This window comes from Anser anser (assembly GCF_964211835.1).
Source record: "Anser anser genome assembly, chromosome: 15".
In the NCBI taxonomy this organism is placed as follows: Eukaryota; Metazoa; Chordata; class Aves; order Anseriformes; family Anatidae; genus Anser; species Anser anser.
In genome coordinates, this window is record NC_139736.1 from 17,317,825 (window position 1) to 17,341,816 (window position 23,992).

Consider the following 23,992-nt stretch of genomic DNA (forward strand, 5'->3'; position numbering starts at 1 on the left):
CCAAGGCAGCCTGCTCTAGGTGGCCCTGCTTGAGCAGCAGGGTTAGACCAGATGAACTCCAGAGGTCCTTCCAACCTCAACCGTTCCATGATTTTTGTATTCAAGCTGTTTTCATGTAAAACCACCAAAACCCAGAATCCTTAAGTTATGTAGCTATATAACTTTTTTCCTTCTTTCAGATAACAGTGATCTAATTGCTTGTACAGTCATAACAAAGGATGGAGGTCAAGTTCAAAGATTCCTGGCTGTGGATATTTACCAGATGAGCTTGGTTGAGCCAGATGTTGCCAGACTTGGCTGGGGAGTAGTTAAGTTTGCAGGCCTTTTGCAGGTAAGAGGTTTTAATCTTGGCACTCTGTATTTTCTCAGCTGAAAATCTGTATTTATGTAGGATAAATAGTAATAACAATATTAGTTTATATATTTAAGGTCTGTGCCCTGCTTGCCTGTTTCTTCTCTTACTAGTCTTTTTTAGTTCCTGCCTTTAAACTATTCCTATTTTTCTGAAGATGTTTTTATAGATAACTAGAGGCACACTTAAAAATGTGGTAACTTCCCCAATATACGTTGGGGTATGTTCATTTGAATGCTGAAATCATGTAGAATTAGGATTGAGTCCCAGATGTTTTCCTTCTGTGTCACAGTAATGAACCTTCCCAGTGTTCTGAACCTCGTACAAGGGTAGAGAAGGTGACAGTTTGCAACTTAAGAATGATTTATGCTTATCTAATTGATTTTAAAAACTTTAGAAAGTTTGTTGTTAACATTGGCTAAAGAGACATAAATGTTCATGTCTCCTGAAAATTCTATATGCTCAAATAATTGCATTTTAAAATGACTTAATCTTTAGGAGTGCCATTTACTGCAGAACTGAATCCAGGATTGTGCAACTTGCATAGTTCTGTTTTGTTTTGTTTTAAAAAAATGGAAACTGTTTTTAAATGCTAACTTTTTTCATTAGCTATTTGCCCTCTCTTTCTGTTCAGGATATGCAGGTGACAGGAGTGGAAGATGATAGTAGAGCTCTGAACATAATAATTCATAAACCTGCCTCAAGTCCTCATTCTAAGCCATTTCCTATCCTTCAAGCAACCTTTATTTTTTCTGATCACATTCGCTGCATTATTGCAAAACAACGTCTTGCAAAAGGTCGTATCCAAGCTCGGCGTATGAAAATGCAGAGAATAGCAGGTAAGCAGTTACTTTGAAATGATCCTGAGAAATGAAACTTACATGTCATAGCAAGTCACTCTGTGATGTAAGGTTAGAAAAAATCTGTTAGAAAACTGAGAAATGTGCACAGAACTGCAAACCAGTGTCTAGTTTCCAAGGAAGGGATCGTATATGGTGATGTTAATTATAATGATTAATGCTTGGGTGTTGTGATGATGAGCATTCTAAAATGTTAAAAAGAGTATCAGCAGCCAGATTTTTGTGTTTAGAGGAAATACACATGAAGAGATGAAAGAAAGAGTTACTTCAAGTAATCAGCAAAGAGTCTGATACAAGTCTAATACAAGTCTATTTTGATACCTAAAATTTTAGGTTGAAGGGCCATGCAAAGGCATTTTTTGCCAGTTTAAAGCAGGTTGTCCTTTAAATGGCTTTCTGCAATGTTCACTTGTAACTATGGATGGTTTTACCCATACGGGGAAAAATGGAAGGTGGTGGTTTGTTTGTTTGTTTTAAAACTCCTTGCATTCCACAAACTATACTAGCAGTTTACTGTAATCCTTGTTTTTGCTCCCCTTTATTCTGGAGCCTAGTATGACCATGGTGTGAACAGCAGTGATAGAAAAAGTTGCCAGAAATCTGTTCTCCTTTTCCAGTGCAATTGCAACTGCAATTAAGAGGTAAATGCAAGCAAGTTTAGACAGTCTGGTGTAGTCTTAAGATTCTGGGCAAGCTATTGATTTTATTTAATCTACTCATTCTTTTATGTATTTTTGAGTAACAACAACTATCAATTGTGATTAAACATAGCTCTCCTGGATCTTCCTGTTCAGCCTTCAACTGAAGTTATGGGTTTTGGACACAGCTCTGCAGCTGCATCCCAACACCTTCCATTTAGATTTTATGATCAGGCACGACGTGGTAGCAGTGATCCTACAGTGCAACGCTCTGTTTTTGCATCTGTTGACAAAGTTCCAGGTAAGATTAGCATTAATTACCATGAAATTCTTGATGTGTTTCAAATAAATCAAAGAAGCTCACTTTGAAAGTTCTAACTAGACTCCTTTTGAAGAAAAGAGTTTGCTAGAAACTGTATACCAAAGAATGAAAACAGCTTGTTTACATGTTTAGTAGAAAGTCTTTTCCCTGAAGCTTGGCAAATACCTTTTAAATGAGTTTGATTGTAATTTATCTGTCTTTTTATTGTATCAATAGTTATTTTTAAAAAAAGATTAACAAATGTTTAGAAATGCTTTTGACAGCTATCCGTTAAGTAGTGATTATCTCATGTCTATTGCAAGATGACTAGCGTAGCCAGGGGCGGTAACTCAGACTCCTTGTTCTAGTTCTGCCTTAGAGATGTGAATGCAAGCACATTTGTAACTCATGGTCATGGCCTTATCATATGCCTTCAATTTATTTTTCTCAGAAGTCATATAATTATTAAAAGTCTGTTGGTCCAGTATTAAAAAGCTTGTTTTTAAGCTTGACTGTTTTACTTCTGAAATAGCAATTTAGTCATAGTTGACTACTTGTGTTCTGAGTGCAAAGACTGAGAACAGATCCGTTGTACTGTCAAACGGTTCAGTGTGGTTCAACCTTAGAATTCTACCTTAAATAAGGCCAGGAAGTCTTTGTCTTAGCAGAAAGCTTCCTGAGTCTTTATTTACATCAAGATTCAGTAAGAATAGTTGATAAATGCAATAAAGTTTTCTGCACCTGTGTTGTTATGTGTTTACCAAACATGTAGAGATGACATCTGTACTTTGAAAGAAAAAAAATAGGTCTGTAGAAGGTGCTTCCATTCACAAAGCTTTACATCCACAGGCGTGTAACTGTTCAGGTCTGTTGAGATGTGTGTAGATATTGCAGGGTGCGTGTAGACAGAGGAAGGTACGTATTCAATTTATGACTTGAATACACGCCGTTAATACATACAAATTGTTTATTGGATGTGAATTCAATGGTTCTTCCTGTTATGTTCAGTTGTTTGAAACCTCAAATTTTGAGGCTTTAAAGGTCATTTACAATAGCTGGTACAGCATTTAGTGGACATGAACAAGACAAATAACTTCCAGATTTCCAAGATACTCAATTCCATTCAATCATCAAGAAGTTTGGAAAATACTAAAATTGCCTTTTTTTTCAGACTGCCCTTACAACAAATTTTGTGATTTGTATTTGCAAAAGCTGAACTGAGCATACAACTCCAGAATGAGATTTATGGGAAAAAATTAGCCCTAGAAAGACAAGTAATGCCTGGGTGTGTGTTCCAGGTGTGTTATGAGCAATATATCCATGGCAGTTTCTCCAAACACACTGGAAGTGCCTTAATGCTTTGTCATTGTTTACAAACTGAGTTAGTTTGAATCATGTTTCTAATACTCAGTATTTATGCAACATATCTGTCAGTTGTGCATAGGTCCATCTTAAAGTTACTAGCAGTTTCTCACCAGTCTGTAAAGACAGCTGGGATACTGTGCATTGCTTCATCTACTTTAGAGCTAACAAGACAGAAAAGGGCCACAACTACTCTTAAAACATTAGCTTGGAATTGAGATTAAAGGGATGATTCTAAATCAGTCCTGTCTTTTTTTTTTTCGTTTTTTTTCTGTTTTTCTCATTTTTTTATTTCACAAATTGATTTCTGCAAAGCTCTTCATCCAGATGGTGAAGCTTTCTCATTTGGGATTGAGTCATTTTGAAGTTGTATCTTTTTGCAAGTGCTTAATTTTGCTCTATTAGTACAAAACGATGTAATCTTGTTACTATTAGCTGCCAGTCATTTCATAAATCTCAGCATTTCTCTTTAAATGTGATCCACAGATTAAAAATTCAAATCCTCTACTTAGAAAATAGATGTTCTAGTGCCTTCTATCTGACTCAGAGGTCAACTTGCCTGAGTGCTGAGCATGGAGAAATCAAAAGCTTTCAGATTGCTGGTTGTATATCACAAAAGTCATTCTCATCATACATGATGAACTCGAATTTCCTTGTTTGACTTGAGACTTTCATGGAAAAGGTGTGGTTGGAAACATGCCAGCATTACAGAATCAACCTTCTGTAAGAGGAGTGTACAAGTAGTCATAACAAGTGACATCATTTACTGATTTTGGGGGGGAGGGTGGGGAGACGACAGGCCAGTCGGTTCAAACAGTTGCATACTTACTTTGATCTCCAGGAACTGAAGATTTTCAGTGTATGCACATACAAATCCAGAGAAAAAGTATTTTAAATCTTTCGTTTTATAACAAGTATGACAAATCACTCAAACAATATGAAGTTTTTCAAATCCCGCAATTTTGGAAGGCATTTCGTAGCAGTCAGTAGTAACATACGGATGTATGAACAAAAAACATGATTACAAAAATACATATCTGATTACAAAATACATATCAAATGCCCCTACCTTCTCAGTTTTGCTAATGAATGAATGAGAATTGCCAGTTCCACATGATTTTGTTTTGAATTCATTCATATTTATCCCTTAATCAGGCCCGGAATTATTTTTACTTTAAGAGAAAAGTTTTATAATTTTCTTGAAGATTACTGAATAAGTTGCAGTTAAGGTACAAGCTTCCTGTTTTCATTTCTTAATGCTACAACTTTCAGTGATGTTTGACTTTTGCGAAGCTCATATAGTATGTGAGAAATGCAACAGCAGTAGAAAGTTGATTTGATTATACTTTGTAAGAAAAAAGTTAAGCTTTCCCTGGTGATGGTGTTTTTTTTGTGGATTTAAAGGACAGTTATGTTTTTGGCAATATTTTTAGAAAACTAATCACCTTTTTGAGTAGGACAGTGTTACCTGTCAATGCTTTGCAGCTAGAGTGATTTAAGAAATTGTCAATATTACTGTTTTAATTCCTCCTGCAAATGGCACTCGATACGGAGAATTTTAGTGCAACTAATTGAATTAATTCTGTAATCCCCCTTCTCAATGATTTTTAAAGTTTTAAGACCACTTATTTCAGTCTTTTCTGGTACATTTTCTGTGTCATACGGCATGTAGCACTGTACATACACATATATACATATAGTGCTGTAGTATGCCAGGGAGCATTGCAGTCAAACTGTGCTCAACGTTGCTTTATCATTTTTTGGTCTAAAGTTAAAATCTGTTTTTAAAGTTCTTCTTGGTACTTGGGTGGATGTGGGGAGAGATGGTAATAGTTTAAAACTGGGTTTTTTGCAAGTTGGGTGAAAAGTGGCATATAACAGACCATGCTTCAGAGCATCCTTGTTAACATTCTTATATAAATCACAGGTTATGCAAATGCTGTTACTCATCCCCGATGACTGGCCTTGTAAGCTTGGCTGTTATTATCAAAGAAGAACAGAGGCAAAGTCCTTCACTTGGTCAATTTTATCATGAACAAAATCACTTCTGTACAGAGGTATTCAAGCAGAAGTGCCTAATAGGGTAGTTTGACAGCACTAGGATTACCCAAGATACAGCAGACACGATTTATTTAATAGGAATTACTGCTCATGTGCAAGGAATGAAAGATACCATTGACGCTGAGTTAAATATGCAGGAGTGCTAGTTTTTTGGTTTTCTTTTTTTGATAAGAAACAGGATTGGAAATGGAATCTTTCCCATTTAGAATTTGGGAAATTTAGTATTCACAAGGATTAATTTTAGTAAAAATCAGCACTTTATAGTATCTCCCTATATTCTGAGGGAGACTGAGAATTCTGGGCTCTTGTATTACAGTGCTGATGTGCTTTTCGAATTAACTCGTTAACTTCTCATCTTAACAACATGCTATTTGAACTACAGCAGTTAGTCCCATTTCTTAGAGTTTGATGGAAGAAATTGTGGCGTACTTAACCATTGAGTTCCTTTGTACATTAAGGGACAGCTAAAATAAATGTTGTCTCAGTGAAGTATCACTCATGGTGAGGATGTGCTGGCAAGGCGTAAGGAGTATCAGCTGTGGCAAAGAATCAAGTCCTGATGACTGGGCTAGAAACTAGTTGCTTAAGTACACTGAATTGATGAGAAGGATTGTGAATAAAGCTACAGTCATCACGTATTGTCATTGCATGGCAAAATGGGGAGACTGAGAATGTCAGTTAATCATTTTTTTTAATGCTGGTTAAAGTAGCAGTGGCTACTGGCAATTGAGTTCAATGTAACCAATTTGTTTTGTATATTTTTTTCCTAATGGAAAAACTTTTTACTGTTAAAACAGTTATTCTTCAGTTCTATGAGTCTGTAAGTGGATTTCTTAGGTTTAAACAATCTCTTCAAGCTGAAGTGCATCATTTTTCTGAGGCAGAACAGCACTTTGTAAAGGTGCAAAGTATTGCAATACCAAAAGTATTTTGGTGTTTGGTGTGAAATTTGCTGTTACATAAAACATAGCAAAAGGGTGACTGTTGATACATAGTTTATGAAGGAAACACTGTCTTGTGAAACGTTGTGATTAGGGAAATAAGATCTTCTGCAAGGAACTGGGAAGGTGTATATACAGGTATACAGTAATACCTTAGCCATAAATAGCAAGTTCTGTTGGAGCAGAATCATGACTATCGGAAAGGAAATAGTTGTGTTTGTAACTAAGCTTTATTATAACTGGAGAGTCATAAAGTAGTGACAAAGGCACCTCTAGAAGCTCTTGGGTATTGTTTTAATTCCTGTAGCCATGATTAATTCTGCTCACCTTTCTTCCGCAGATTTTTCCTGGAAGAATTTCCTGGTTATGATATTTGTTCTTGGTCAATGGTTTCCATTTACAGTATTTTGAGTGACTAAGACTTACCTTTCCCTCCCCTCAATTACCTTCTGCAAGCATACTTAAAATCCTTCATCAGCAGTTGTATTGTTCTTTTTTTAAAAAAAATAAAAATAAAAAATGGTTGAATATTTTCCCATTAGCAAATTCGGTGATTTCTTGACGTGTTTCATCTTAATTTTTTATAATGGGTGTTCGTTTTTGCTGTATCCTCTTCCCATCATCCTGTGTTGAGATACTCGTACTTGGACACTAGTGCTTTCCTTTCCTGTAATAAACAAAGTAAGGAACTCTTCTATCTCACAAACTGATCATTGGAAGCTTTGTACTTCAAGAACAGGAGTGCTGCAAAAAAGAAAACGTTATGTAGTTTATAAAAGAAACAAAATAATTTGATAAATTTGGACAGATTAGGACAAAATATCCAGAGTGCCCTCACAAGATACTGGCAAAACTCAAATTGAAGGCATGCTTCCCCCTCTGATTATTCACCCCTTGCTTACTGGTTGGCACATGCCTTTATTTTAAAAAGTGTTCTATATTATATATCTGGGTGGGCTTGTCCTGTTTTAATGATGTAAAATGTTAACGTGGGTAGGTGTGCTGCCACCTGAACTCATGAGCTCACTGTCTCCTACTCGCTGTAACGATTTAAATTCTTATGTATGGAATTTTTAGGAAGCTTCATCTTATTTGTGTATACCAGCTGAAAGCATTACCCTCCTGTTTATATTCACATAAAGCGAACTGAAGCATGGAAGTGCTCTGCAGTTCAGTGCAGAGTTCAAAATGCTGATTTAGAGGGAAGCCTAATACGATAACCACTTGGGTATTGCGTACACAGGAAGCCCTTCTTTAGAACAGTGATGAAGAATGCAAGGTTGAAAACTACTGTATTTTTGTGATTCCATACACTTTCTTGATAGTTTTAATTATAGATTTTTACTTACATTTATCTACATATTTTATTAGTGATTTTGCTATCAAAATAGTAATGTTACCATAATCAGCTGGACAGCAATATTTAAGTATTTCATTATTCTGGAATTTGAAATCATGATCGGCAGTCCTGACTCTTAATATTTACTATTAATATATCCCTGTATATTTCTATGACAATGGTGTCATAATGTAAATTCCAGCTTTACAAACCTGTTCAAAATCCTGTTTATAAGTAGCTATGGCTAATAATTTATATATATACACACATTAAAAAAAAATACAGTATATATATGATTTTTTTTCTTTGGAGAATTTGAAGATGAATACATGCAAATACCAAGAAAACTCTTTAAGACAGCCTTATGTGGGGGTCAGTGTCAGCCAAGGAAATGTGAAAAAGGGATGTCTATTCTGCCTTAAGTGCTAAAGAAGTGATGAGCATTAACTTGCTATAAAAAAATGGAATGACAGCCATGCTTTATTTTTTCACTTTTCCAATTATGCATGATGTTATAGCAAGGGAAGAATTCTGAGTAAGGGGTGCTGTAAATCTGGAATTTATATGGAAATTATCAGCTGAACTCTTCCAAAATGAATTGAAGAAAGCAAGCAATGTTTCTAAAATAGTACTAAAATACCAAAATCTTTTGAACTAACTCGGTTTGCTTCTTGTTTGTCTGCCACAAGATTATTATTAAGCTTCTTCCTGAAAGACCACACTGAAACTCAATAGTTTTTCAAAGTGTCTTTTATGGGAAATGATTGAATGGGCACAGGAAGAGAAGGATAATGGCCTTGCTGAAAAATCTGTCAAGCCTAAACAGAGGTTCTCTGAAACAACTGCTTGCAATTGTTGTATTGTTGTTTGTTTTTTCCATTCTGTTCCCTAGTATTATTCAACATTTCTGCTAGTGCAAACTCTAAATGTAAAATCATGATGAATGCCTTAGGATTGGTGCATTTACACATAATTACCCCTTGTATATGAAACTGTTAAATGCTTTTCTGATTTTTAATTTCACTCTGCTGCAGTTGGCAAAGTATTGTATTTTTTGTTCCTTTTGTTTCTTGTACCTTATACAAGGAGCCTCTACACTGCACTTTTCCAGAAACTATTATTGTGATTCTGATCTGACCTCAGAATTACAGCTTTTAGGGAGTAAATTATGTGACATTGAAAATAAAAAGTTAAACATGCATTTGATGCTTGCAAAAACTTGGCAAAAAAAAAAAAAGTTTTGAAAACTGAGCAGGATTAGAAAGCTGCTTTCATAAGCATGGGACCTTTTTCGTTCAGAAATCACCAATGTGAAAATGGGTATGGTATGCTCACTTAGAGTAAAAATTTTCTCCTTTAAATTACTGACATAAAATAATTGCAACACATAGGGATCCACCCTATCCAGGATATGCCTCTAGAATCCCAATTTTTGTATAATCATCCATCCTTGGAGGTATTTAAGAGATGTGGGGCATGGCACTAAGGAATGTGATGTAGCGATGGGATTCGGTAGGTCAGGTTGGCGTTTGGACTTGATGATCTTGAAGATCGTTTCCAACATAAATGATTCTGTGATTTTGTTCTGTGATCTTCTGAAGAGAAATTGATTATCAGCTTGGATAGTTTGATTCCTTCAGGGTTAAAAGTCAGTGAGTTTTTAGACTTTTATGTAATAACTGTAAATAGTTCTTACGGTGGTCAGAAAAAGCTGCCAATTTCTAGGTAGTGTTCTGGGGCTTGAGTCCGATCTATAGAGTTTAATCATCTGGAAGTGAAATCAGTGACAGTTTTCTCTGAAACGGTGGAGCGCTATAAAAATATCCAGCTATGCTTGTCTTAAATCCCTTCCAAAAATAGAACTACCTCAGGCTTGACATCTTTCCCTCAGCTCAAAATTGATAAAATATACTGAAAATAAATATATTTTTGAAAATAAATGTATTTGTGTTTGCAACTATGAAAAATTAGTATTCGTGTAATGCACAAAGATTTAGCACAAGCGAAATCTATTTTGGGATTCCCCCATCTTCAGCAAGAGGGCAGATTTCAATTTCAATTTTCAGCTCAGCTGTCCTGCACAGCAGCCAGTCATTCAAACGTTGTTCGCTATCCAACCAGTTACCTTGTGGGTTGAGTTTCAGTACTCTCTTAAAATAAATTACAGCAAGAAATAACCTATTTTCATGGTGATCTGCTTACCAGAACAACTGAACCATAGAAGGTTCAGCAAATGCAACTAACGGTGTTATATGCGGGCAGGAGAGAAAAGGAGTGGGAAACTCTTAAGCTGGATGAACTGCCGAAGAAACCATACTTATTTAGCTGTACCTTTATTCATGTCTTCCAGATGATTCAGTCATTTCCCATTTTTATGGCACTTTGAAAAACTATTGAGTTTCAGTGTGGCCTTTCAGGAAGAAGCTTAATAATCTTGTGTGAGCAAAACGAGCAGTGATATGGGCACTCCAAGCTCTAGGGCCGTGCATTCAGACAGATGAGAGTTTCTTTTGAATGTTTAGCCGTTCTGAGTTCTGGTCATCTTACCGAGTGAGGACAGTGCCCCTGGAAAAAGGTGACCTTGTATTTCAGATAGTCATAAACACACAAGTTTGGAGGCTGACACAAGCTGCTGTCTAGATATATTTTAGGAAAGTTCTGCATCCAGTCCTATATGATACAATTTTATGTCCTGTTCTACCATGTGCAGTTACTGCAATTTGAAATAAATGTTTACGTTTTGACAGCACTAGAGAACACACTGAGCCTTTATGAGCTTGTTCTTTAGCTTCCCAGGAAATCTGTCAGCCATCGCCTCTTGACTCACAATTTGACAAGTTCTTTTGTTAAATATCGCTTCTGTATGGGCTGCAAAGAGTTCCTCCTGGATTCTCTTTTATCAAGGGCTGTTATTCTCAGCTATAGGTTCAGAAAATGTCATGTTTTCAGACAGGGTGAGTTACCCGCAGTTGCACAGATGATAATTGAAGGAGTCTGTACATATGGTGGCCAAAGAAGTAGTGCTTAAATATTTCCATTCAGGAAACGTTCGCATGCAAACACGCTAGGACTGTTGCTGTAAGGTTGTCTTAGACCTGGTAGTGCATCAAGCAATGGATCTTGCTTTGGACTGGAGGAGTAATCAAGGAGGGAAAGGGTTTTTATAATATTTTGAGCAGTTCAGTCTTTATAGGAAAGAAGAGAACGAAGTTCTCCTTTGTGTTTATGGACCACCTCTTGCTGTAGGGAATTGTCTAAGTGAAACTCTGTTTGAAGGAGAGAGCTACAGTTTTTTTGTGTTTATCTACGTAACATAAGAAACTGCTGTTGTAGAACTTACCATTTTTGCTTTAGTTTAATCTGTTTCCAGTAGCAAGGAACAGTATGGCATGAAAACTGGCTGTGCTGTCAGAGGTATTTTCCTGAGAGTTTGCACTAGATAGCATGAGTTGATGCTTCAACTGCAGTCTTTTTGCTGCGCACTAGAGTAGTACTGACATTTTATATATGAATCTTCTTTTGTCTGTATAAACTGTTCTTTCATGTCTTAGACTACTGAAATAAGTGTAAATAAACAGAAGTAAATGTAGCTAAATTTCTGCCTCTGTATTACATATTCTCTGTGAAGCTGCTCATTTACGGGTCTGCGAAGAGGAGCTGAAAAAGCAACCCCGTCATGACAGTTGTTTCATGGGAAGAAGGGAGAGAAATTATAAGATAATTTGCAAACATATGCTTCGGTTTAAGAATTAAATCCGTAAAACATGAGCTCTGTTCTGCAGAACCTTTGCACAAGCAGTCTTGCTGAATCAGGCCAGCTCCTCCTATATAGTCGCAGTAGGACTGTCTGCTTTCTCCACTATTGTGGTGAGGATGGAAGCTTCTCCTCCTTTGAAATAAAAACAGGGAAAACCTTGTGTGGATCTAGAATGCCTTGCATGGGTGCAACCTTGCACAGCCCCAGGAAGGAAACAAAATAAATTGATGTAAGCACTTTTCTACCAAAGACACTAGTAGCTATTCCAAAAACGTTTCTTTCACTTTAACAGATGGCTTTCTGTCTCCTGTGTGATCACAAGCCCATTGATTGTTCCTTGTTTCCCACCCTAACTGCTGTTTCCGAACACAAAGTATTGTGTAAGAAACCCAATGCATGTTTATTATATTAAAAACTGTATGTATCAGTGGCTCCAAGTGCCATAGATGTCCTTTATGTTTGAGGTAGTTTAGTTTGTGGTTAACTTCTTGCAGATCATCAGGCACTACTGTGTGTAACCTCAATTTAATTAATCTCAATGGTTGTAGAAGATCAATGGCTTGGTTTCCGGAAGAATAACACATGGATTTATTTACATTTATGTAATAATGAGGTGCTTACCAAACTGTTTCTTAACTAAAGTAGATGTCTCCTGGGACAGTGGTTATGTAATTCTTTCAATTGGTGATTATCTTGGTCTTGAGGAATAGTAACTTAAAAGAAGAGAAAAGCCTGGTGAAACTGGCCTTCACCTATCTAGAATGATGATGCAAGGACTACAGCAGCTCAGACAGCGTTGTGTTTCTGCAAGTGGTTTTGAGTCTAGATCTTGAATCTAAGCATGGGTGGTACAGGGTAAGCGGTAGGACCACAAAGTCAAATTGCTAACTGAACTAGTATATATCAGCTTTTTTCTGCGTGACTTCCTTTCTCTATCCATTCTGGTGTTTTTCCTTATAATGCAGCCTGTCAGTACACGTTGCTATTAAAATCGTTTTCCTGACTTGCCATGTCTGTTTCAAAGCTTTCATATGTTTTTTGTAGTTTAAAAAAATAAAAAATTAAAAAATATTTAAATCTACCTTTGGCTGCCTCCTGCCCAGCACCAGCAAATTCCCCATACCGAACGTTCGCTATAAAGGGTGAATCATCCATCCAACACTGCGGGAGATTCCCCATTTAAAAGAAGAATCAAGTATTGTTCGGTGCATTTGATTTTTCTCCTACCTGCCTGTCAAATTGTGCTTCCCTTTTCAGGGTTCACTACACAGTGAAGATGGCAAGCACTATGTTGTTAGGTTAATCCTAGTGTGCGTACGTGTCATGGCTACTGTCAATAATTCAGGGAACTGCCAGTAAAGGGTAACCTTTCTCATTAGTGATTTCCACAGGACAGCGAGGAGGGCTGTAGAAGCAGCTAAGTGTCCTAGGTAGCACCTGACCCGTAGCTCATGTTGAAGATATTTCTGTCACTGCAAGAAGCACGTCTTCTTCTGAAGAGCTGTTTATTCATCACTTCGGGTTTTGGTAACAAAAGCTTCCAAGTGCTGGGAGGAGCGTGTCAGCCAAAGGAAAACCTTGCTGAACATCAAGGAGTTGCTCTAAGCACATTGTTGTGAGGAAAGTTGCTGAGTGAACCACAAGAGGAGCGTGATCTTCTAAAGAAAGCAGGAGATGAACTAAGTATGAGCAGTGCAGTTGTGGTTGTCTTCGCTGGAATCGTGTGGGAAGGGCAGTTCATGAACTCCTCTCTAAAAGCATGTTAAAGTTCTAGGAGGTAGTTCCGTGGTATTCTAAGTAGATGCTAGACCTTTAAAATTTTGATTCATCTAGGTTTTCATAATACTGATGTGATTCAAGATAATCATTGACTTCTGTAATAGCAAAACTATGAAAACTCTTAAAGTCAGCTGAAAAATCACATCCAAGGGGAAAAAAGTGCTCAGAAGAAACGTTGAAACCTGATACAGAATTCTTTTGGAAAAACAAATGGAAAATGACAGTAATAACCTAAATTGTTACATGCCTTGAAGGAAAAAATCCTGTAATCTCATGTGAAAGGGTTGCAGGTTCTCAGTGATTTCGTTAACCGCAGTGTGTTATTTATAGTGCTCTGATGCATCTTAGTCTGTAAGAAAGCTAGGTTGGGCAATGATCTAGCTCACATTCCATGTTCTATTTTTTAACTTTGTTATAAGCACTTCTTGGACAAAACTTTTCTGCACTCTTCACAGTTCAGCACTGCAATCTGTACCATGCAGATTACTTCCTGCTTTGGATTTCTCAGAAACCAGTGGTATTCTGGGGAATTCTTTCTGTTGTGGTTTTTTTTTTTTTTTTTTTTTAGAATCATGAATATTCCTGAAAACTGGCTGTTGCCCACTTAGAAGAGCAGGAGGGGAAATGTTAGGTGATACATCATGAGTGTTGGAAAACACCCTTGCCTGATCTGATTTAAATCTGAATTACAGATTTTAGAAGATACTTTAAAAAAAAAAAAAAGAAGAAGTTGGATGGACAGAGCACAAAGTACAAGAGCAGAAGATCACACTCCTTTCTTGTTCTACTGTATCTGCTAGCTTTAGCTGCTGCACAATAGCAAAATTATAGTGGGACATATAATACAATGAGTTAATATATGTATACATGTAGGCCTTTTAATTAGGAACATATAAAATAACATTTGCTATGTATTTTCTCGATGAGAGAAGACGCTAGTGTTTAATAACTAAGAATCAGGGAAAATTTCTATTTTCATTGCACTCTGATTATACTTGATCAGTCAATTTCATGATAGAATATTAGTATTCATTTACACAGGGAGACAGTGCAGTGTGCTCTGCAGACATTATAACTGGGTAGTATTATAAGCTGGTTTCGTGCAAGAGATCAAATCGGATTTTAGTGCAAAAAAAAACAGGGATCTGAGTGCCTTGCTAGCACTCCTTTCCCAATTGTCAGTGTGCTGCAGGTCCATAATACTTTCTGAAATTGCATCTTAAGGGGGAAAGTACTCAAATCATCGTACGTGAGGAGGGAAGGAGGTAAAGTGAGGAAATTAATAAAAATCAAAAGTCAAAAAAAAAGATTGAATTGGCTGGAGAGAGGCAGTTGTGGAGGAAGGAGAAAGGAACGAATGCAAGACTGTTAGGAGAGAAGAGGATGTTACAATGAAAGAATTTGAGCAAATATTAGACCGAAAGACAAAAGAACACTTTTAGAATAAATGCTTTCAGACACTGTATAAATGTTCTGTCTTCAGATGGGAGAAAGTTAGATTTGTGAGAAGGTGGATGAAATCCAATGCTAGCATTAGGCTTGATTATTAAAATTTTGTGAAGTTCTTATTGCAGTAAAAAAGGTGGTGTAGGCTTTCTATCTCAAAGTTTTTGTTCATTTTTAACTAACCATTTTCCTTATGTTAAGGTGTGTGACCCATGAGTAATGTATTGTGTATACCCCAAACTGACCTGCTTTGACTGTGCAAACTGTGTTTTAGAATGTTTTGTATCATTTAACCTGTGTTTCCTTGTTCATTGATGCTTGTAATCAGCATGTTTTGAGTAAGACACATTCGGATTATCAGGCATCTGAGATGAAGAAGGTACATCCTCTGGGCCACCAGATGGAGTTAACACCACTTTGCAGTATTTTCTCTTTCCCTTTCTCAGTTTGTTCATGTAGGTGAACTCTTAGAAGCTAATTACTAACTGGTGAACATCATTGTCCTATCTTGCAGGCTTTGCTGTAGCCCAGTGCATAAATCAGCACAATCCATCACCACTCTCGTCACCATCACCTTCCAGTGGCAGTGGGAGCACAGGGCGCTGTGATTCAGTGACTGCAAGCTCAACTTCCACTCCTTCTGCTGCACAGAGCCCATCAGGTATTAAATCACAATTTTCAGCATAGTCACCAAGGGATGTAGAGTACTGTAAATGTTACTGAAAAATTAACTTCCTGTGTTATCAAATTAAATACAGAGTGGGGGGTTGTTTTCAGATCGCCTGATCATTCACCTAAACTAGTTAAAGTAAATTGTGGTGCAAATTTTAATGATTTATTCAGCTTTTTGAAACTCCTTATCCAATGCATACAGCAGTGTTCTTAAATACTGGTGAAATTTATCTTGTTGTCTGATTTGTCTCCCAGCACATATGATTTGAAATGTTTTTTTGTTTAAACAGAAATACTGTTTTGCATAAACTCATGCTGACATTTGTTTGCCCTAATGAATAAGTTCATCTCCACATAAAGCATCTGTATGAATCGGGCAACATTGACTTTCAGTCAGTTATATAATCATATGCTTATCTGATACTTCTGTTAATTTTTAACAAGAGGCCAAATATGAGACACTTTGAAATAGCTGTAGTTATTTAGAATGCTAACACTACACTGAGGAATGAAATGCCTTCACTCCTTTTTTTTTTCCTGTAGTGTTTCTGGGGAATCCTGTAATGGTGTTTGTTTTGAATACAAATGGTATGTGAGGTAGAGAACCTCCAGCTGGAGGCTAAGCGAGAAGTAAATTCTGAAGGGTGCATATTGAAATGCCTTCAGTCTAGAACTGACCCTACTCTAACTCTTTTTGGTTATTAAAAATAGATTCACAAGAACTTTTCAAACAGCCCCTCATTTTGGCAGTCACTTGCAATGTTGATCACTCTTTGAAATGGTTGTTATGGTTCCCCCATTAAGATATACCATTTTGCCTTCATTTGGAAGTTTTGTGTTGATAAAAGTAAACTTTTTTGCAGTTTTACAGGAAATGATGCAATCTTTGTTAGGCATTTAGTGTTTTGGAGGTCATGAAATGCCTTAGTTTCACTGAACACTGTGTCAGGAGATCAGTGTACATTTTATGTCCGAAGTGACTATCCTTGCAAGAAGTACCACTGGAAAAGGGTAAGCAAAAGCTGCTTATCAAGTTTATGAACAGTTTGTAAAGCATTCTAGCATCCAGTCGTTATTTAAAAGCATTAATTACTGTTATAGACTAACATATAGTCAAAATACTCTTGCAATATGTGCAATTCCAGATTGAAATTTGAGATATTTTTCTAATGCAATCCATTCAAAACTTTGGAGGGATCTCATTTTATTTTCTCTGCTAGCAAGTGATCGCTATTATCCAGTCTTCAGAGGGTCTGGATAGATATGTGGAGATTACACAGAGAAGTGGTATGATCTGTCAGAAGTCTCGATATAGGTTGGCATTAAAGACAGAAACCACTTGTTTCACTTACATGTTTCACTCTAGCTGTAGAAGAGAGGCTCAGCTACTATGTCCTTCACTGTATTTGGATCCTCTGAAAGGTGTCTGCAATTTTCTAAGAGAAAACTGTGGTAAAGGAAATGAAAATAATTTTTAAATTCTAGCTGCTGTTGTAAGCAACATGTTAGTTCACAGAACGTAATATGCAGCAAGAGTATATTACATACTTCAGACAGAGGTCTTTCAAGTACATGTAATCTGACTTCTGTGAAGAGCTGAGTAAATTCGTAGCATGCAGTTCCTCATCTAGCATATTTTAATTTAAAATAATAAGAGTTTTGAAATGCCTGGTTTCAGTCTGCACTTTACCAGTTCAGTTGCATGAATGGTCCACATTTAGTGTGACCTACATTGTGGCTTCATCATGAAGCATGTTCAAAATGCCACGTCATGCAGGAAAACAGTCTTTGGTGGTTTTTTTGGCACAGGACCTGGGGACATTGATAGATGCTTTAGGAAATCTAGTTGTGATGATACAGTTCTGTGCCGTATCACTGTGGGGGTAGGTAGTAACCTTCAGCAAAGGCAGTGGAAATGAATGTGAGAATGTGCTTCAGCTACTTTAATGCCAAGTCAACAACTCTTATTAACCTGATGCAGGGATGAATTTTGAGCTAAGCTCCTGGATTCTTCAAAACTGCTCTGTTCATCTGAACTGAACTGCTAACGTAGTTGCAGCCAATACTGAACAAGTAATGTTATAAACAGTTAACAGCTGAGTAGCTGACAGTGCCTCCAGGTCCTTAGTACAGACTAGAGAGGATGCTGAAATCACCGAGGCTCTGGTGCAGGGTGTTGGGGATGAGGGACAGGGCAGGGGGATGTCTCTGACCCATGTAGGTGCTTTGACACTTTTTGCTGATCTTAAGTATCAAAGCATTTGATGCTGATTCTGCTCTATTCCTGAGAATTGTTTCTGCATTAACTAATTTGACCAGTTTATTGCAAACTTGTAATGAATATTCTCCCTTCTGTAGTATTCATACGTAGTTGTGGTCTATACTGTAACCTGCTGCCAGGAGCACAACCATGAAAGAGGGAATCTGGTTGGTTTGTCCAGACGACTGTTCTGCAGGCTTGTGCCTGAACAGAAGTATGCTGCTAAAAAATAAGTGACAGTGTCTTGATATCAGCACTTACTGACCACTCAGCTGAGTTACTGAAATGATTGTTGATATTTGTCTACTTCGGTGTGAAACTAGGTGACGTTTCCCCTAACCTGTTCTAATCTGCCTTATTCTGCTGTGAAGTAGTAGAGGAGGCTTGCATGAAGGTCTTTCCCAGCCTAATGATTCTGTGACTTAATTCTGTGATTCTTAATATGAAGTGACAAGAAACATTGTCAGCTCCTTCAAGGAGAAAGAAATAAGTAGCTGATTAACAGCAAGCAGTTACCAAGATTTGTTTTATGCCCCGAGGTAGCACTTGAATGCTGCCACCATCTGTCACGTAAGAGTCCCTTCTCATTTCCCATTCCATTCTAAACATGCACATGAACACAGGTGTGTTCCCTATCTCTTCTGCCTTCCCTCCTCCCGTGTTTCTTCTAGCAGCTAAGCAGGTTGCTGACGGTGAAGAGCATGCTAGGTTTCTCAAGAACTTCAGTGAAGAAGGCCAGCTAACAAAAAAGGAGAGATGGATATGTGAATGTCATGGAAACTACCTCAACTGTCTTCCTTAAGGACAACATCTTAAACCATGACAGCTGCTTTTGCTGTGAACTTGTAATTACTACTACTGTCCTAAGCTGCTGTCTGTTGACAGATTTAGGCTGTTCAACGTTTGATATGTTTGAGATGGTACTTATAATCTTCACAGAGATCTTCCAGGGAATAAGATTTGGAGCATGACAGAGTGACTTTACATAAAACAGTGATAGATGAGAACAAAATAAAGACAAGTTGCATATTTGTTAGTTGAGGAAAAGTTTTAAAATAGTATACATTGAACAGTAAAAGAGCTTTTGAAAATGTATCACTGGAAAAAAAATATTTTGTTTTGTAAAAACATTTTCCTTGCTATCACTCTGACCTGCATCAAGCAATATCACACTGTCTTAATGCAAGAACGGAGTGTAACTGAACTTACATAGAACCACTTGGCTAAACATGTTTCATTTGCTATAAGAGAACAATAGTTGCATCAACTGCTTTGTCACAAGTAAAATAAACTTTTATAATTCCTGAGTCCTACCTAGTAACTGCCACAATACTTTGCGGCATAGAAGTTTTAAAGCCTGACAGCTCCCACATATCTGGCAGTTAAACTTAGCCCTTTGCAAGTTCTCTGTTCCTTAAAATAGAAAAAGGAGAAGCCATCCCTTAAAGAAAGAAGAGTCTCTAGCAAGACAGAAAAAGTACTGCCAGGTTTTGCAAATGCTGCTATCCTGTTAGGTATTTTTTGTTGTATTTACAGTCTCTTTTTAATGAACACACCCATTCGAAATGTTGCTGTGCCTAGGGTGGAACTGTTCTCTTGCTAGACAGACTTTAATCTATAAGTTTCTAAGCTTAGGATATGGTCTTGTCTTGGCTGCACTTCTGGAAAGTGCTTATTTTTATATAAGCCAAGGATTAAGATAAAGAAGCTGTTACTGTAAGTTAGCAGTCTTCCAGAGTTATATATATGTAATGTCATCCACGATTTATTTAATCACTTTTTAAGTTGCCTAAAGCTTTAAAATGCAATTGGCTTCTATACTTAAGAAAATGTTTACACAGGAGCAATGGATATTGAGGAGTTCAGAAAGCATTGATCTTCTCTGTCACGCCATATTTCACGCTTCTGGCAGATATTAATGGTAAATGGTCTAAAATAAGCAAAAAGAGCTGTCCCCTGTTGCAGAGAATAAGTTGGATACCAGTCTATAAAATAAAATACGTGTATACTGAAGAGAGAATGCTTAAGAATGGAGAGCCTGTGAGAACAGTGCCTGCCATCTTACTGAAACCATCACAATTTCCTCTGTGATCAGTAATGTAAATGTGGTGTGATCTGTTCTCCAGTGGGAGTAATTTTCTAATTAGCTGAGGAAGTACTTTTGTTCCTAGAAAGTTTCTTTCTCTGAAACTTTCTACACACCAAGCATCATCATCTTAACTGCTGTTATCTTTTAAAGTGCTGCATTTGGCTTTGTTATAATCCAAGTATAATACTTCACTTTCACATCTTAGAATAGTAGTGCTGAGTGGTCTGAAGTAGTCACCTGCTCAGGAGAGCACCTCGTGTAATGTGTTGCCAGTCGGAATCAGAATAATTCTCTATCACTAGAATGCACAATGGAAAGGTTTTCCCAAGGTTTTTACAGGATGTGAGTAGATCATAATGCAAATGCATACCAGTCCTGTCTCAGTGTAAGTGCTGTCAGAATTGCCAGATGTAGTCCAAACCGTATCATGTACATTTCTAGATAGGTAAGCAAAAAATAACTTCACTTAAGCTCACTTGTTTCTAAATAAATAAATGAGTTAATTCTTCCAGCTGCAGAAGTACTTCCCAAACTTAAAAAGACTCAGCTGTCAAATTGTATGCAAGATACCAGCAGTTATGAATGTGTCCTTGTCACTTATTCTTGTTGCTACTCTAACATTTATCCTTTGTCTTCATTCCAGTTTCCCTTCCTTGTTTCATTGTTAAAACCTTGGTATGATATATTGCTGTGTTTTCCTCTAGTAAGGTCTGGCAGGAAAGGACGACGGCGGGTGTTTAGTCTGTCGGAGGCTGACAGTCACGGTGGACACTGGGTTTAGGTCTTCAAGCAGCAGCTGCAACCGAAACTCACGCAATATCAAATCAGGCAGGTTCCTCCCTAAGATTTGAAAAGCCCGTAACAGTTAATAGAACATACTTGGTTTCCATGCTTGCAGCAGTGACAGCGAGGTAGGAAACTGAAGAAAAGCATCATAAATATTTGACTATACTGGTTTTGGGGAGAATTGTGCAGCAATAATTAGCTGTTTCTGAAAGTCCTACCTACAGTTTCTCCCATATTTCTTGGCTGTTTTGTCAAAGACTGAAATTCTGCTTACTACCAAATGATCTATCAAGCCTCCAGCTTCAAAGCAGCTATGTCTTCATCTGCACAGTGGCAGCTATGGCTGTAGTGGAATTTAGCAAGCACAGGCTTCAGAATGGATGGTAATGCAGGTAGCTGACTGGCAGCAGGAAATCTATTTATAACTTAGAAAAAAACTAGCTTGTATCATCACAGTCCAAGGACAGTCTTACACTGAATGCTTCTTCATTTTACCTGTCATCACATTTGGGCAGATGGCTTTATGGACTGTTTAATTGTCTGCCTGAAAGAGTGGGGAGGGGAAGCAGATACAAAAAGGATGGAAATAGACCTCATACTAGATTCTCACTTACATAACCCGTGTTAACTTGAATCTAATTTATATTTTTCACCACCATAGCATAAGCATTTTTTATTCTGTTAATACTATGTAAACATCCTTTCTCATTTTTAGACTTTGTGTCTTTTCCGTTAGTGTGCTCTTACTTACATTTTTGTTATCCTTTCACAGTATATTGCTGTACAGTTTAAGACATTTTTCTGTAGCCTGTATTCATTCTTACCTCTTTCTGTTCTTTTCTCTCTTCTTTCCCTAATGACCATAATAACATAAGTTAATATAACAGAAGTGGAGCGATTTTCTTCTATTATGTTACCAAGGTTATTTTTACAGGAGTGCTGGGAAAAAAAAAAAAAAAGAAAGGTTGCTGAGCCCACCACAACCAAAGATAGCTGGTAATATCCAGTGTCGATGCCCTGTTTTTTAACCTTGTTTGGTACTTAAATTCCATATCTGGCTTTTTTTTTTTTTGTGCCAGAACATTCCTGCTTAAACGCATGTGAGTTGCGGAGAGGTAAATAGAAATATTTTTTCCCATGTTAGATGATAACTCCTTGATATTTAAGAGTAAAGTATGTCTTAGTGATTAGTGAAAATGACGATTCTTTTTGTTCCTTCTGTCCAAAGTGAAATTTGAATGGAACCAAGTGTTAGGAGTCTGAGTTTTTTTTGAAAGCTACTTAATATTTTTATGTCCAGTGTAGATAGAAGTTCCAAATAATGGGTAAGGAACTTAATCTCCTAGTAGATTGGATATCTTGAAACTTTTTTGAATCAATAGCTTGGTAACTATCCAGATTTTAGAGACAGACATTCTTATAATAAGCCCTTCTTGAGCTTTTTTTCCAGCTAGGGTACATCTTCTTTCCAATTGTTTATTCCAGTTTCAAAGACTCTTAGAATTCAGGTCATACATAAATGCATATTTGTCTATTTGGATCCTTTGCTGAATTGTCTGAGTTCAAAAGGCTTTCAAATTTTGAGCCTCAAAGGTTTCCTTACTGGTAATCATTGCTCTGAAACGTTGTATTCAGTTAACAGGGAGGTGTCGTACATGAAAACTTTCTACATCAAGAAGGTGCTCTTTTTTTTTTTTTTAATACCTCTTTATTTTCCAAATTATCGTTCTAAGATGCTAGATCTCTGTACTCCATTTAGTTTCCTTAGTCTATAGTCTGATCACTTATTTCTTTCTATCATCATATCCAAAAGATATGGGAGATAAATCATATAGCACAAGCTTATAGCTCCAGTTTCAAGCTAAGAATACGCCTGAAGTGCCCATTGATCCCTGAGAGTCTGGTCACAAAGATGCAAGTGCCACTCTCACAGTCCAGAAGGGATAATATATTGTAAAACAGTAGCGAGAGCTGTTGACCTTGTCTAGAATGTTATTTTTTTTTTCCTCTCGTTGTATATTGATATTTGCTTTCTGCCCCTGCAAGGACTAAGTGGCAGTTGGCTACTCTCTGGTTGTTTTGGCAGTAACGCTGTGCTGGGTTACAGCATACCTGTCCCTGCTGCCATTTAATGAGCAGCAGAAGGGAAGTTCTAACAGCGACTAAAGGAATATTGAAAGTAGGGGAGAGAGAGAGACTGCTATCAATAATAAATAAAACAGGAAAAAATAGCGTAGAGCTCTGCTTTTTTATTTTCTGTTTATAAAATACTGTAGCTGAAATACTAGATGCTTAGTTTGTTCTGCTTTTACATTTTCTGATATGTTTTTTACCTTTTTTCTGAATGCATTTTCAGACTTAAATGTAAACTTTGTCAACTCCAGATATTTTTTTATGGAGTCATTTTTCAAATATTTCTGTTTTCTTTGTTGTATTGAGAAGGGAGCCACTTTAGCAGTCATTTAGATCCTACGTGGAAGGATTTGGGACAGTATATCATATCAGAAGAATATGCATGTCTGTCAGGATTTCAATGAATGAAAGTTATGAGGAAATCATTCTCCCAAAAGGAAGGGCTTCTCAGTGCAAGCCTTGCATCACATTCCTGTTATCAATCACCACCATTTCACTAAAACTTCTTGATAGCTCAAAAAAAAACCCTGCAGTTACTTTGAATTTGTCCTTATTTTCCAAAATAACTGGTGATGTCCTTTCTATTTAAAGAGGTGGGGTTTTTGTTTGTTTGTTTGGTTGTTGTTTTTTTTACAATCTAAGTTTCCTTTTCCTTAAAGGGAGAAGCTTTAGCTACAGATTCAGCAAAAAATGAAATCAAGTGATTTTCTGAAGTGAGAATACATCTTTGTTTGGGGTTATCTTACCAGAAAGGTTTAAAAAAAAATCACAACTGTCTCTCACTGTTATCTTACTGATACCTTACTGATACCCATTCCATTCTAAGCTCTGTTTTTCTTTTCTTCTTCCTTATATTCATGTGCTTTTTTGTTTGTTTGTTTTACAGGAGTAATTGGAATCATATTGTAGCAGAAATATTCTAAGGTCCTTGTGCATTAAAAAACAGAATCTAATTCTTAGCTTCTGCATTCACTACATTGCCTTGTAGACTTTTCTACAGATGCCTGTACACTTGAACACATGCTGATTTTTAACAAGAGCTCTAAATGCCTTGAAGCTGGATACCTGTTAACTTGAATGGCATCTATTACTCTAGCCTGAAAAGAAAAAAAAATAATTGTGTGGGCATACTTGCTCATATGAGGTGGTACCCCCGATCCTTTCTGTTTATTATCCATCTGAGCCAAATAAGCAGTTCTCTTGCTAATTACAAGGA

General features: G+C 37.0%; 1 protein-coding gene across 9 annotated transcripts in view; it reads left to right on the plus strand.

Moving 5' to 3' along the window:
• The window catches only part of CLEC16A (C-type lectin domain containing 16A), a 109,686-nt gene that overhangs the window by 53,820 nt on the left and 31,874 nt on the right, over positions 1 to 23,992 (plus strand). For 3 of the 9 annotated variants that reach the window (XM_083799828.1, XM_083799829.1, XM_083799827.1), the window contains exons 19-22: positions 180 to 331; positions 987 to 1,191; positions 1,984 to 2,151; positions 15,351 to 15,497. In XM_083799828.1, coding sequence (XP_083655954.1) covers positions 180 to 331; positions 987 to 1,191; positions 1,984 to 2,151; positions 15,351 to 15,497 — 672 coding nt within the window. Of the gene's footprint in view, positions 1 to 179; positions 332 to 986; positions 1,192 to 1,983; positions 2,152 to 15,350; positions 15,498 to 16,371; positions 16,520 to 20,561; positions 20,769 to 23,435; positions 23,490 to 23,992 lie in introns of those variants that run through there. The other 6 variants (XR_014572686.1, XR_014572684.1, XR_014572685.1 and 3 more) reach the window with 6 other exon arrangements.